The following is a 16,837-nucleotide window of genomic DNA, read 5'->3' as shown; positions in this document are numbered from 1 at the left end:
GTTTATTATAGTGGATTACTTCGACTCATATTAACGAACAGAGCGGCAAAGTTAGCTTAATATTTCATTGATGCGAAGTATGTATATCTCGTCGGCACGGTAAGCCGCATTTTAAGCGGTCGCAAGGGGATGGATATCGATGCGTACCTCAATTGTAAAATACTGAAAAAGAATTAAGATTTTTTCTCTTTTTATATATCTCCCCCGCCAAATTGTATCCTGTTTAAACAAAGTTATATTTTGAATTTCTCAAAATTGCATTTTGTTTCGATTGCTACACGAAAAATAAAATTATGTACCTCAAAAATTTTACACAATTTAACGTCCTCTCCCGTACTCTTTGTCTTTTGCTTTTTTATTAATAAAAAAATTGCTATTTTTTTATTTTATGAAGAAGTACTACAGATATAATTTGTGTATTATAATAAGTAGTATAATAAATCTGTTACAACGATTTTATGAGACAAAATGTTTTTAATCTAATATACATTGAAAATAAAATTTAAAAAAATATATATAAATGAATTATACAAATATATATAAATGAATTATGCAAATATATTAAACAATCAGTTTCTAGACATTAAAAAAATTTGTAATTAATTTTAGTTAGAAAGTTATTTTTTTGAATTTTTTGTCGCAAAATATTGGAGATATAATGGAAAATATGAATAAGTCCAATTAAAAATTTTGACATTTATTTTATTGATTTCTGAGAAGATTTTATTAATAAAATAATTACACTGATTGGAAAAATCTTATCAATGAAATGATTGCATTGTTTGGAGGGAAAGATAGAAAATGTTAAAGTGATGAGGAAAAGTGATACAATTAATGTGCAAAAAATAAAACACAATGTCACAAAGAATAAAAGCTAGATATTAAATAGACTTTAATATATTATTCAATATATGTTTAATAATTATTCCATATTATAGTATGTACTTCATTTTTAATCAATTATTCCGATCTGTATTCTAATGAATTATTTCCTTTGTAATTATAATTTATCCTCTCCTCACCTTATAGATGTAAGATTTCTTGTATAGAAAGACTGTACCAAAGCGCATCTCTTTCAAAAATACTTTCAAAATGCTAATCTCTCGTTGATTGGTTTTTAACAAAATTTTGACATTTTAAGTAGTATATAAATTGCAATTGCCACAAGATTAACTCTTTTTATTAAATTTTTATGATATAAAAGTCTTACAGATGTGTGTACAATTAGATTACTGAAAATTAAAATTTGTGAGAAACTTGACATTTTTTATAAAATTAAAATGTGTACTTAATGCACTTGTATTTTTTTGTCACTTGTGCTTTTATTAGTGTACAATTTTTGAAAACAGTATACAACATTAAAATTTTTTTATTTTATAGTATTTTTATACAATGCTATCATAATATACTTTTAAAATGAAGTTATTAGCATATTTAATATCATGTATTAATTAATCTCAATTAATTCATAAATTTGATAGAAAATAATCTAAACGTAATCTGTGTGTTCTCGATCAATTTTATAAGAAAAATCTTGTTTTATAGGCACATTACATCGGAAGCCTGTTGCTTCCGATATAATCGAAGAGAGAGAGAGAGAGAGAGAGAGAGAGAGAGAGAGAGAGAGAGAGAGAGAGAGAGAGAGCACGAAACTTGTCTACCCTTCCCTGGAAGTAAAACGACTGATGTTGAGTTAAATCTGCACAAAGCTAGGGAAGAAATTAGGGAGATAGTAAATTAGTACAATTAATTTATACATTTAATTAGATATTTAAAGACTAAGACTCATTCTACTCTATATGAAAACGCTATGATTCAAATAATATTTCTGATAATTTTCGTTATATCGTCAATACAAATTTTTTACAAAAAGCGCCATATATTTTTTCTCTTTCTTTATTTTTTTCTTTTATATATAAAAATATAATAAAACTTTAAATATGGAAATTAATATTTGCACAAGAGGGAGTATAAATTAAAGAATGCTTGTTCTGTGCTAGATTCTTTGTATAAAAATCTTAAATAAATGTAAGAATTAAGATCTGAAAAGTTGCAATGCTATTTATTTAGAAATAACTCTCATTAAATCTTTTGTATAAAAGTATCCGTCTTATTTTTTTTTTATTAATCTCATTATTTCTTTTTTTGATTTTCTTGAAAAGTTTGCATAAGTAGCTAATTAGTTTTATAAGATCATCAGACAATCTTGATAATTGTATGCACATATTTTATGAAGTTTATGAATATAATATCCAAATTTACAAGGTACACGTAACATATAAACTTTCAATCTCTTTAATTAGAAAGTAGAGTAAAGTTAAATTATTTTAAGAAAATGTATAGTATTATATAAAAATATTGTCAATTATATGCGAATATTCGACTCTTAATTCACACAGTGACAAAAAATATATCAGATTATTGAGATTATTGAAAAAAAAATATATTTCGTTACAATTCGCTTAGTAAGTAAGATTTATATTTTCACAAAACTTTTTTTTAAATTTTATTTAAACAAAAAAAGAGAGAGAAAGAAAGAGAGGAGAGAGACCACACACATTTTTTATTTAGTCATGCAAAAAGAAGTATATCATTTAATAAAATGTATATTTTTAACACAAAAAATTTATTATTTGAGTAGTTTTTTATTTTTTCGAAAATGTGTAAAGAACGATGTGTGAAGATACAAAATATATCAAGTATAATAATTTTAGAAAAAGAGAAAAAAGATTAGTATTATCCATTTCATAAACAATAGATGCGAATATATCGTTCAATTTCTTTTCATGACAGAAAATACAATTTTCATATTTCTTATCATATATTTTTAAGCAACATATGCGATATAAAATTACGTAGTTTATAAAGAAAAATCATAAAGTTAAATTAATAAAAATATTTAATACATTAAAAATATATAAGAATAAGATTTAAGAAGCTAGACGTTACTTTATTGATTATTTCTCAATTTCGAAGAAAAATTTATAACATTTAAAGAGAAAAGAGAACGTGTTTTTTTTTATTAACAGATAGAATCACTCACCTTTCAAAAGTACGATCGCAAGTGTCAAAAGATGTGGTGACGTAACAATGAAATTGATAAGAGAAATCGACGATCCGTTTCGAGTATGGCAATCCTCAGGGTTTCAAGGTGAGAACTGCTCGGTATGGCGAACAGCGGTCAACTGACTGAATCCGAAGCTCCGCGTGCTTCAAGTTAACGTAATGCTAGCGGCACGATGACGTCACGAGATACATGGACCAATCAGAGAACCGTGCTTGCACCCCTAAACAGGGGTGGAACGGCCCCCACCGATTCGCGAAGGGAGCCTGCATTCTCGGACACCTGGATGAACGGTGATTCGATCGGCGATCGCTTGTTCTCCTTTTCTGCGCGCAAACTACCCCTTTTTACCCACATTCTCGACGTGGACTTCGCCCACGTAAAAACTGTTTAACTGTAACGTCGTTGACGTATTTTCTGGTGAATGAAAGGCGTTATAAAACCGATCGCCATTATTAAACGGATAGCACGTGTGTTCGCTATATGACGAGTTTATTCACTTTGGTGATTAACTCTGACCTCATAATTCAATGTCTTGATTGAAGGTGGTCGTCATCTGACTTGTCTTAGAAAAAAGAATGAATTCGGAAAAGGGATTTGTATCTTTCTTTTTCTAATTAAATGTTGCATATGTGTGTGTGTGGGATAAAGGTACTGCTTTTGTATCGTACGTAATGAATGACAGTTGGTATGCAATTAAGACAAATGATGATTAATATGTTTATAAAGACACAACTTTTTTTGGTCGTGGTAGAGAAAAAGAATAGACAAAATTTTTTTCTTATTTTTTAATACAAATACTTTTTTTTTACAAGTCTTCTGAATACAGATCGAAAAACAATAATTAATAAAATTTCTTAACTTAAGTTTTCTTAAATAGCATTTTCAATTTATATAATATTTTGCAAGAAAATTTTGTTCGAAAACAGAAATGTCAAAAATAAGTTTCCAACATTTTGCGGATTTAAAGTAGGTATATGTTTGAATATGGTTTTCTTTTTTTTTCTTCTGCATATACACATTTTGCATGTAACAAATACTATATAAATAATAAATATATAATAATAATAAATAATTTACATATGTAAATTTAATTATAATTTACAATTTAAAAAGATATAATATAATAAATATAATATAAGACACACATAAAAATTGTATTTCTCCATATTTTCCCATATTTTAAATTGATTTACATTTTAAAAATTCTTCATATTTTTCCATATTTTAATAGATTTAATATTGATTAAAAAATATTCTTTCAAAAGTTTAACGTATCTTTGCAAATTTAATATTATATGAATAAATATTTTTATACGTATATTATAAAAGAATTTTTATCAAGATTTATATAATGAAATTCAATAGCACAATAAATTAAGCCAGATAAAATCAATTATAAACAATAAGATAATAAAGTAGAACAAACTATATCATTTTTAAAAATATTCAAATATGTTCTTGAATATGTCGATTAAAAAAATTAATGTTATTAATACACGTATAAAATTACGTACACGGAAGAGTGACCATGATGGAACAAGATATGCAGCGGATACTATATATTCCAAAAAGACTATTATAAAGAAACAGATTTTTTATAATAAAGTGATAAATATAAAATCTTTATAAACCCCCATTGGCGTAATTAAATTTTACAATCGTTTCAAAAGCGCGAAACATTAGTCTCTTTTTTTTTATTAATTATGTATTAAATAATATATTAAATTATAATTATTCCTGATATTATCATTTATTATCAAGTATTTTATTGAAATTATTTATCTAGAGAAGTCATAGATCGTTCAAAGTACTATTCCAAATACTATAACATTTTCAAACTGTCAGACACTTTTTGTCGTATGACTTAACAAAGCTTTCTATTAAAGCAGACGAACTATTCTTGAAGATACATGTGCAATAGCTTTCTTTCTAATGAATGTAGGTAATCTACATTAACACTTTCGCTTTGGACTGTCACACTTTTTGTTGCATAAGTTAACAACTAAGCTTTCCATTAAAGTAGACAAACTATTCGTGAAGATACATAACTTGAGGATGCAATAACTTTCTTTCTGATCACTATAAGTAATCTACATTAAGATATGCGATAGATGTATATTCAGTAATATTTCAACAATATCGCTTCGAGTTGGAAATTTAGACACTTTTGGTGGAATGGCATGAGTTTCGCCCGCAGGAATAGATGTGATAACCGAATTAGAATCCCAAAGTGCGCTAATCGCTTCGTATTTGTTATCTCGGTGGATGGTAATCTTTATGGGGATTTGCGTGTCGTAAAATAAACTGGAGCAAGTACAAATTTTACTGTTTCAAAACGTTTGCCTCGAAAGTGCAACGGTATGTTACATGCAATAAATATCATTTATATATTCTTATTGTATATAAAATATACAAATGATATTATTTTTTATATTATATATAAAATATTATTTTACATTATACATTTATAAAATATTTAATTTAATATTTATTTGATCACGTTTTGTTATCAATATGAAACTGACACCATGGATACCTGCTTTACTTCAAAAGTGTTATTTAAAAATAAATATTGATGTTGGCGCATCGATTTTTAGATAGCGCTTTTTGAACAAGGAAAGAAATTTATTGATAACAACGAGATATAATTAGCTATTGCTTAACGCGAGAATCTCATTAATCGATTATGTCAAATATGTCACGACACACTTGTCATTTACTGAACGTGTCATATGTTCGACATCATCGATTAACGAGATTCTCGCATTAACCATATCTCGTTATCATCTAGCTGTGATAAAAAGAAAAATAAGCAAAGCAATATAGAGCTATGATATCTATGGTGAATGTTACAGAAATTAACATATTTATTAACATTTTATACTATACTATTTATGCTTGCAATCAATAATAAAGTAGTAAAGGGAAAAAAGAAAGAAATACAATTTCATTAATTCTAAGCACATTGATGTAGAGGAGTAAAATAATATCATATAGTTTTAACATTTTCTACCTTTCTTTCTCTCTTCTCTCTGTTAAAATATTCAAATATTTCAAATGAAAGAAAAATATATTCATCATGATAAGCAAAAAGGACAATGAAGGATGTTTACGTCTTAAAATTGAATATCAATGTCATAATAAATACTATAATGAATATTATTGTGCAATACTATACACATTAAACAATTTAAATATTACAAATAAAAGAAAAATATATTCATTATGATAACAAGGTAACAGAATAAGTAATAAAAAGGTCCTCATTTCTTAAAAATAAATATTATTGTTGTACATTGAATATTATTGTACAATACTGTTACGAAATTGAAAAGAAAAATTTATTACTTTTTAAAATTATGTTTTTCCAAACATGAGTACAAATGTGAACAGTTAAAGTCTTACTATTCCGAGTTCCATTAGAATCTCGTCACTTATTATTATACATCGAACGAAGGCGATGTTCCCGATCGATCTTTCACAATTTGCACCTTTAACCGCGTGAGTGTTCCTTGAACAAAGAAAAAGTCACCTTAACGTGCTTCTGCAGAGTATTTTTATAAACTGACGTATTATATAAAAGACAAGGGAGATAGAAGATGTGCCACCATACTGACCTTTGAGAAAAACAGATGTGTTGTATGTATGTGTGTGTGCGGCCTATGAATGCACACATACCTTTAAATTGCTTCGTCTATAGATGTTCGAGAATTGGTCCATAGTGCGTAGTCGATAGTTATTATCTTCATTCTTGTTCTATATCTCGGACAAAGAAAATCGGTTCACTTGTCGAACAAACGCTGTACAGAGTAATCTCATACCAAGGAAAATATATATTTAGAAACTGACTCTTTGACAAATTTAAAACGGCGGTTTTTTATTTAAAAAATTCTTTTTACGAGAGAAAAACTTTATTTGTTACTCTATCTTTTCCAGTATTACATTTGCTTGATTAGCATATTTCAAATCAAATACTTACATACTTATAGATATATGCAGCTCTCAGGAAAATATTTTTTTGTTGTGTAAGCTATATTTCTATTTTAAAAAATACAAGATGACAGTTCATATATCACGACGTAATCTAATAATTCACGGAACAAGTTATCGCCATTTCAAAGTTAGAGTCTCTTCCAACTGAAAAAGTGACGGTGGTTTTTCCTTATGGGATTTGAGAAGAACAACTATGCGGCATTTACAAGAAAATAAAATGCTTTCAGTTTCACAGTCGATCTGCTGCGGTCGCGAACCGTTAACGTCTTGAGAGGAAAGTATTCCCAAGTGATTGTCTCTGACGTTCTCATTCACGTGAACCGAGTGATACAGTTTATACGCAGAATATTTTCTAACATTTGCATCTAATCTCTCGACCGTAAATTCCGATTAATTCAAGTTATTGTTATTATACATGTAAACAAATATATTTTATCTAACATGTATCGCTTTATATATATATAAAGCCGACAAGTGAATCGATTTTTTTTTTGTAGAGATATAGAACAAGAATGAAGATAATAACTATTCAATATATAATACAACTTTAAGAACATATTTTTCTTTTACCTGCATAAATGTGCAAAAAGTGCAACTAACATAAATAGATCCGATGAATCCAAAATAAAAAAAAATTGTTTTATTATAAAAAAAAAAACTTATTTTCAATACTGTTTTAGTTCATATAAAATAATTTTTTTTATTATATTTGTTTTGTCTTGAGCATTTATTTTATTGTTGAGATGATATTATAACTTTTTCACATATATTGTCCGACTTTGTCCTTTTGTTTCGCGCACCATACGAGCGAACGGGTCACCTGTCAGACTACGAACGTCCGCTTGATTTATATCGCGAATTCAATTGTCGAAACTAAAAATACCGCGCTATCGCTTTTCTCATAGGCATTTTATCACATTTTCCACTGAAATTCGTATAACGTTTACATATCAGAAAATATCACTAATCATTCTGTTGAAAAATTGCATGCCACATTTGCCTCTTGATGTTGAGCAGAAAATAATGAAATTATTTGACAATAGTAATATTAAAAATAATTAATAATATTATTTGAAAATCATGTTAACTTGTCTGTCAAAGAAATAGTTACTTTTTTATTAAAATAAAATTATTAATATATTTCTACCTGTGTGTAATAAATGTGATTGTTTAATCAGAAATGTTATTGTGATAGAATATAGGCTTTTCACGAGAATTCAACATTTGCGACTATTTTTTTTATTACGAAAGAGATGAAAAAATAGAATAGAAGCAATTTCCTTGTTATAATATCAATAAAATTGTATCCGTTTCTCTAAAAGTTACTCTTAATACGACTATTTTATCGTACGATTAATTGCTATGCACTTCAATATGTACTTTATATACTTTATATACTTAGCCAATCTCCTGTGCAAACCGTAATCAAACATTGCGGGATGTAAAAGAAGATATTTATATCGATTTACACCGTTTTGCCCTAAACGATGTGAGATGTGACAACATCCTGTTTACACGAGGGACAGAAAGAACAGAGAAATTTGCCACAAGGTAAATCGATTGCTCTTACTCTGGCAAAAAACTCAGTTTAAAATCTACGTTGATTGATCGGATTTACCGATATCAAAAAGCTGCATCCTGCCGAAGATCCTTATTTAGTTCCTTCCGCCGATTGACGAGTTCCGATTTAATACTCGATATCCTGTTATCGTCATACCGGAAGTAAAGCGATCGAATTAAAGTGACTCGTTACGTCGCTCAACAAATGGACACGTTAACATTCGCATCTGATAAATGATTCAAATTATTACATCGACTGTCTAAATTTGAAAACTGTAAATCTTGCCGCCATAAAAAATGAGAAAAGATAATAATAATCCTTAAATAATCCTTAATAACTTAATCCTTAAAAAATGATGTTATATCAAAATAAATCAAAATTTAATTTGACACGTTAAATAAAAGTAAATAATAATATAAAACTTGACAAGTGTACACATTAAAGAACTTTTTTTGCTTTTGTCTTCCTTCGAACTCATGTACTAAATACATACATTTTCTGCAAATTTTTATTAGACGTTAAATATCATGCAAAAATTTTGAACATTTTTTATACTGCATTTATATGTAACATCTAAAAATAATTGGAATTGTTTCAATCTTGTCACATATTTGAAATAAAAGATTTGTTTCACAGTTACACAGATATCACGTTACAACAAAGATAAACACTTTTGTGGAATCATACATTTAACTATAAAATCTTTCTACAGAGGTTGAAATCGAAACCTTAATGACCTCGCCAAAAATTGTTTCTATAGTGTTAAAACTTTATATGAAAGAGCGAGATTTCTTTTTATTTACGCATTTTTTATTAATTAAGAACTTTGTTAAATATCTTTAAGTAAAAAATATATTACAGTAAAATTTGTTTGAAATTAATTAAAAAATAAATTATTTAGTCGCGTGTTCTTAAAACTCTATTTGCGACAATTTTTACATGTCAACTTATAATATAAAAATTGTTAGATACATCTTTATTAAGGATTTAAATTAGTTCTATAAAATTTATACGTGAAAGAGATTTGAAGTTGATCTATATGCAATAATAAATGTAAATGCTAAAAATTACTAATGCTACATGCAGATATGTATGATTATAACTCAAGCAGATATTACATCCAGTTCGTTTATTCGCTTCCGTAACTAAAAAAGAACGTAAAAACAGAAAGAAGCAGGCATAATTATCTACCTGTTTTTATAGCAACCATGATGAATCTGCTGCAAGCATTATACTCATCATATTTGTCTCATCTTTTCCAGGCTGTTTAATATCTAAATGAGCTACTTGTACTTATCTATGAGAAAAACGTCGACCAAAATAAGTATCTTTGCTTGAAATAAAATAAGTTGAACAGTTATATGCTTCAGTAGGATTAATTTTCTTACGATAATAAAGAAAGATTTTAGAGAAGTATGTATTTAGTACATAGTAAAACAGAAGAGTCGAAAACTTTGAAATTGTTCAGATTCGTTCAGATGTATACTGTTTATATTTTGCATACTTTTTTTTAGATATTGTTAGATTTTTTCGTCAAAATGTATTAATGTATATGTATATATTAAGTAATGTATATATATTAAGAAATACAAAATTAGGAAATAATATTTTATTGAGAAACTGTAATTACTTATTTAGTTTTCTACAAATAACAAGTAAAAGGCAAAGTTTAAACTCTTCGATTTGACCCTTCACTTATTTTGTTAAAAGTCGTACTAATTTATAATTTATAATGTTCTTTAATCTGTAAAATTTTAAATAATTTTCTCGTTTTTGAGAAGGAAAAAGAGGAAAGAAAATCTATTCCTAGCTACTATTTTTATCTATAGTTTCCACTTCCGTTTCCTGCTTTTGTTTTGTCAGCATCTTTTTTTTATTTCAGAAAGACTACGTTGTACTCTTTGATACCTTTGTACTTTCTCTCATTCTCCAAAGCATCAATATGTCTACTTATTTGAAACGTCCATTATCATTTTATTACGTTCATTTTAATCATATATCTTCAGAAATTGTCTTCTTGTTTCTTGATTCTTGCAGTTTATTGCGAGAAAATCGCCGCTTAGACCTTCTTTTTCTAAGGTATCACGACCATTGGATACAATGACATCGCCTAACCGGAATCGTTTTAGCAAGATTGTTCGATCACCTCGTAAATGGATGGAAAGGGTAAAGAATAAGAGTATGAGAGAGTCTTGAGAGAGGTTAGTGCACATCGAAAGAAATAATAAAATCGGAGCAATCTCCAAAGTATGTATACGTGTCTTCAACAGATCAATATGCTAAAAAATCGTTTTTTTATGTCTCCGGAAAAAGAAAAAGAGCCAGAAATAAAATGTAAAAAAAATTTACCACATAATCAAACTTTATTTTGGGGAATAGAATTAATGGAATAATTTTCGAAACGATATCATCATTTCTTTAAAAAGAATTGTTCTCGTTTCATTTCGTACTAATGAATTACGTACGATCTCAATCAGAGATAAAATAAAAATATCTTGTTATTGAAAAGTTTGATAGAAATAAATATAGTATTCTTACCAATCATTTATATGAGCATTTATGAAAGTTTAAAATTTTAAAAATCTATGAATAAATATTATACTGCCTTGATAAAAATTTCACAGTTTATGCGTATATGTAGAAAATATTCTATAAAAATTTACAAAATTTTTTATATATAAATTTTATGTAAACTTTAGCAATAAGTATAGAATTTCATGCTGAGTGTACAAAATGTTAATATATAAAAATGTAACACTATACATATTTCTACACTATTAATTAATTTACACACACGCACCAATGCATGCACATTATGCATATGTATGATTGTAAAAGTTTAATTAATTAAAATATTTTATTAATTTTATTAATTATAAATTTTATTAATTATAATATTTATATAATTAATATTATATATGTGCATTAATATTATATTAATGCACATATGCATATATATTTTATGCACATATATACATATAAACAATATTTTATTATCTACATTTATACTAATATACTAATTTTTTTTTTAATTAGTAAATAACTGTTACATTTTTTTTAATTACTAAATAACTGTTACACTTATTAGTAATATTTGAGTGAATTACATTTGTTTCTTTTTCTGCAATTTAGATGTGGTACATACACGATTACGACAAAAATTATATAATTTTTTCAATACAAAAATTACGATCAATAATATTATGATAAGAATAAACAATAAAAATGCATATATATCAATTAGGTTTTGTTCCACCCAGCTTTGGGATCTAAGCGGAGATTCTAAACTTCCATGTGGATGTCGGACCGCGTATTCGATCCACCAAACCGCCAAATCTAACGGCGGCACTGGTCGATCCCGAAATTCACTGGATAATTTTTTCATATTTTTTGTGTAACTGCATGAAGAATATTTTATTATTAGTAACGTTATATAAACTAGGCGTATAAACTTAACGTTATAATTTTAACTAAATGTAGAACAAAATATAACAAAGCCTACTTAAATAAGAAATTTAATTCTAAAAATAATATTTTAAAAAATTTTTGTTATAGCAACTGTTTTTCTATTTATTTATACTATATTATTTTAAATTATTCTTATATTTATTATCTGCATTGTTGTATTAAAATATTTTCAAAACTTATTTACGAAACACATAAATGTGTAACAAATAAAATTATCAACACATCAAAATGTTCAAATAACATACCTTTCATTGTAAAGTATTTCTTCAAACGCACCTAATACGGACTCCTTGGATAAAGTTTTAATATCTACTTGTACAGCGGTACCTTTATGTACTAATAATGCCACATTGAATTTCTGATCCGCAAAGAATGGCATTCCGATCACTGGTACACCTTTCCAAATAGCTTCCTGTGTACTGAGAAGACCACCGTGCGTCCAGATTGCTTTTACGTTTTTGTGACCTAAATATATTGCAGTAAGCATTATGTTGTTTGTTAATTATTTTCAAATAAATATATGTATTTAGTATTATAATAAAACTAATCTTATCATATAGAGATCTTATTAAAAATACAATAATTTGACAAATTCATACAAAGAATTAATGATATTGTATTCATATGAAAAATAAGCTTTTTCGCTAATCAATTATAGAGAGAATTACGCAGAGGTCCAAAGAGAGAACCATTTAAAACACAAAACGATTACATGCACATGTCAATCTATCGCATTATTTTATTAGAAAAATATGATATTAATTTAAACAACAATTTGAATCAGTGAGATTAACAGCAATAATTTCTGTAATTATAAAACATTCTATATGTGTTCTTTTTAGGAAAGATAAATTATAAATAATTATAAATAACAATTACAAGTAATAATATCGAATTACGTATTTTTCGTATCTTTTAGTGAATTGCAAAACATACTCAAAATTTCATTTTGGGGCAACCACTTTACAATCATCATATTATTTGGCACTTCAAATGGCATTTCAATATCTAGCTTCCAAAGTACTCGTTGCTTGAGTTTTGCTAGAGCTAGTGTAACGGCTTTAAGTTTATCTAATCCAAGAGATTTCCATTTTACATTCGTTCCTAATGATATTATAACAGCTCCGTTCTCTGCACCATCGAGAAATTCACGTATACTCTATAATATAGTAATTATATAAAATATCGCACACAAGAGAAATTACTTATTTATCGAAAAATTTTTAAAATATATGTAATTTGTTTGAAATTAACAGTTGTTTATTATTGCTTAGTTATAGCCAACTGTAAAAGATCAGATTTAATAAATTTAATTTATTATTAGATTAAATTTAAAAAATTTCTAATTAATTTCGTGACTAAGAATAAATAATTACTCATTATTTGCCAAAAAACATCTTGCTATTAACAAGAATATTTTCTTTTTCACAATTATCTGTATATACAATAGAAAAATATAAATACAAAAAAAAATAATATAAATATAAAAAATATTAATAAAATATTAATAAAAATATGAATAAAAATTTAACAATCAAATTAAATAAAATTTGTATGTGTGTGCACAGATCAATAATGAGTTTTAAATCAGACTAAACTTGTGATTAAACTTTATTATATTCAATTTTGGTCGTATTTTATGTTACGATTCTTATTAATTCTTATATATATATATAAATATTGAAAATATCTATTCTTACATCGGGATATGTTACGGTTTCCTCTCCAGCAGTTTGAGCATGCAATCCTCCAATCTCTATGACGTTTGGCGGCAATGGGATCCCAGGCTCAAACGCAGAATAACTATTGATTAATATGATGGAAATATTTTTTTCCATTTCATGTAATGGTCTAAGCTTGTGGCCTATGTATTGCTCAGCAAATTGTTGAGAAATAGGCAAGTGATAATAGTGTCGGATGAAATTATCCACAACATAATAAAGAGCATTTAACGTTCTTTCCCATAAACTTATAGGTTTTGCAAGATCTTTATAAGGATAAGATCGAACATTGGAGTAATGGGAGCCTCCAGTGAAATCCTTCAACCAGGGTATAGCGCCGTACGGAGTATAACCTACTACAGGCGGCTTCCCCTTAGCAATCTAAAACAATCATCTATACAGAATGCTGTAGACAAATTTTCTCGTGTTTATTAGAGAGGTTTACTTTAATTATAGAGAAGTTTTGTTCTAAAATATGGTTGACTTTAAATTGTAATTAGTTGATAACAAAGATTTTTATAATTAAGTTTGGAAAAAAATGTGTTTTGTAGGGAAAAGCCTCATTCTTTATATTTAATTTGATTTTAACGTGAATTCATTTTATAATAAAATTGAATTATTAAGATGGATATAATAAAAATTATAAAATTATAAGAAGAAGAGATATTAAATTTGCCTTAAGGAGATAAATACGTGCGGAAAAAATGCACTATAAAGATTCTTTTTTCAGAGATGTAGAAATTAAAGTTTTCTATAATTCATGATTATATTAAATCATGATTTATTATTTAAACCTGATGATGTGCAACTGAGACTAAGAATTATTTTTTAGTTATGCAACAATTTTTGCTTAATTTTTATATCTCATTTAATCGCTTGATTGAACATAACATCAGAAGTTACATAAGAGATTACATTCTAAATTATTATAAAGTATAATGTAGTTGATACTATCAGTAACTAAATTACATTACATATTCTATATATCGGAAGGTATATTGGTTAAGTAACCAAACTGGCACGTTTGGTTTGTGCCAGTTTGGTCACTTAACCAATATACCTTCTGAATTATTTCATCGCTGGCGATATCATTCATTTTTTATTCTATATATGTATATATCATTAATTGTACATTTACGAGTATATATATTATATTATTATTTGGCTAATAAGGCATATAGGAAATATTGACATTAATAGATTCTTTATACTTACCTCCCATAATCCGTAAAAGCTTTCAGGTATCGTAATATCTTGCACTATAACATCAAATTCAACTTTCTTGATCATTTCCACGAGTTCTTTCGCTCCTTTAGTTTCTATTATTTTCTCAGATGCTTCTGTAAACCATTCATATATAAAATGTATCATGCGAAATACACTATATCCTTCCCATTCAGCTGGATTATATTCTTCATCTTCTTGCATTGCTTCTACTATATTGTCAAAGACCTAAATATAATACGCAGAAATAAGAAAAATATGTAATAAACATGTATGGCTATTTTAAATAAAACCAGTTACTTTACATAAGATAATTGCTACATGCATTTCAAATGATCTTTCTCTTATGTAATAGATTATTATCTTACAACTATGTTGTATTTTATATTACAGGTTTTTTTTATATATGTGTGCGTGTATACATATATATATATATATTTTATTAAATTTTAATTTTTTTAAAATTATAAATCTCTTATTTTTTAATCGAGATAACTATGTTATCTTATTTATAACTTACAATAGTGAGATTAATTTTTCTGTACAAGTAAGTAATCTTATCAAAACCTTTCAATCTACTAATCAGGATTTAAATGTTGATTATTATGTAACAGCTTTAATGGAATTCTTCTATAATAACGTTCAAAAGGCATTGAAGCAACGTATATTGCTTCTAATCTGACGCAATGTTATTATATCATATGTATGTGCTTGATTAATTATTATGTATTAAATATAGGCACTATTTATGTATTTTTATGTTGTACGTGTGCATAGTGTATAGTGTAAAAGTTACAAACTACCTATAAATTATATAAAAGCTACTTATTTATTTTGTGCGTTAGAGAAAAAATTTTTCTAGAATAGTTTAAAATTTTTACAACATATACTTACAGCGTATGTTAAATTTTGCCCGAGTTTTCCTTTTATGTTAGTTTCACGAATGCTCACTACGTGTACATGATGACCTTTAAGGAGCAATCCTTTGACTAAATTCATTGTCCAAACATGATGACTGATTGATGGAACACCTTCTATCAGTAAAATTGACAGCGAATTCGATATTGTTGCGAACCCCATTAAAATACAACAAACAAACAAGAGTTTTAACATGATTGAAGCAAAGTGATGCGAATGCGTTAAACGTTTCTTGCTTGCAGTCGCAGTTGCACTTTGTGGCTGACTGCTTCTGTGAATCTACTAACTGATTATGAATCTTTAGTAGAAGCAGATCGAGTGGGATGGGATCAAGGTTAGTGCTATTATCTCGGTCAGTCAATTACAGAGAGAGTAAGCGTATATTATATAAAAATTTACTACAAGTGGTTAATAGCATGAGTGCTAAAGTACACATATACACAACTTTATATCTATTATCTACTATTTCAGTAATATTATTTTTATTATTTTAACTAGTTTGAAATGATTAGAAAAAAGAAAGACAACTAGAGCAGACTAATATTAATAAAAATGGCTAAGACATATATTAACAAATGCCACATAATTATGATAATAATTGAAGTTATTAATTTATCGTATCATATTTATTACATTATATTAAATATATATTAGCAATTTTTTCTGTGGGTAATTGTGTTATTAATTAATTTTCGAAAAGTTCGCAATTAATGTCTGCAACTCTCTCACTTTTTTGAAATTTTAATAGCATAATTATCCACAAGAAAAATTGCTAATATATGATTACTGCGATATAATAAATATGATGTAATAAATTAATAACTTCAATTTTTAAATTTATAATTATTTAATTATTTATCAATTATTTTATCAATTGTTTAAATT

General features: G+C 26.8%; 3 protein-coding genes across 7 annotated transcripts in view; 1 reads left to right on the top strand and 2 right to left on the bottom strand.

The window, feature by feature from the left end:
- Tk (tachykinins) overlaps positions 1 to 3,181 on the bottom strand; it is a 53,815-nt gene extending 50,634 nt beyond the window's left edge. For all 3 annotated transcript variants that reach the window (XM_072902992.1, XM_072902993.1, XM_072902994.1), the window contains exon 1: positions 3,044 to 3,181. The gene's annotated coding sequence lies outside the window, so the exon portion shown is untranslated. The remainder of the gene's footprint in view (positions 1 to 3,043) is intronic.
- LOC140671588 (uncharacterized) overlaps positions 1 to 16,837 on the top strand; it is a 91,756-nt gene that overhangs the window by 53,897 nt on the left and 21,022 nt on the right. The window lies entirely within an intron of this gene.
- Positions 11,710 to 16,236, bottom strand: LOC140671804 (UDP-glucosyltransferase 2-like). The gene is made up of 6 exons (XM_072903412.1): positions 15,929 to 16,236; positions 15,026 to 15,262; positions 13,790 to 14,191; positions 13,026 to 13,248; positions 12,335 to 12,554; positions 11,710 to 12,019 (listed from the first exon to the last, which is right to left on the bottom strand). The coding sequence occupies exons 1-6, from the start codon at positions 16,145 to 16,147 to the stop codon at positions 11,725 to 11,727; spliced, it is 1,596 nt and encodes a 531-aa protein (XP_072759513.1). The 5' UTR covers positions 16,148 to 16,236; the 3' UTR covers positions 11,710 to 11,724.

The sequence above is a fragment of the Anoplolepis gracilipes genome, chromosome 12 (genome assembly GCF_047496725.1).
Source record: "Anoplolepis gracilipes chromosome 12, ASM4749672v1, whole genome shotgun sequence".
Classification (NCBI taxonomy): domain Eukaryota; kingdom Metazoa; phylum Arthropoda; class Insecta; order Hymenoptera; family Formicidae; genus Anoplolepis; species Anoplolepis gracilipes.
The sequence above is the reverse complement of the archived record's forward strand: the minus strand, read 5'-3'. Positions and strand labels throughout refer to the sequence as shown.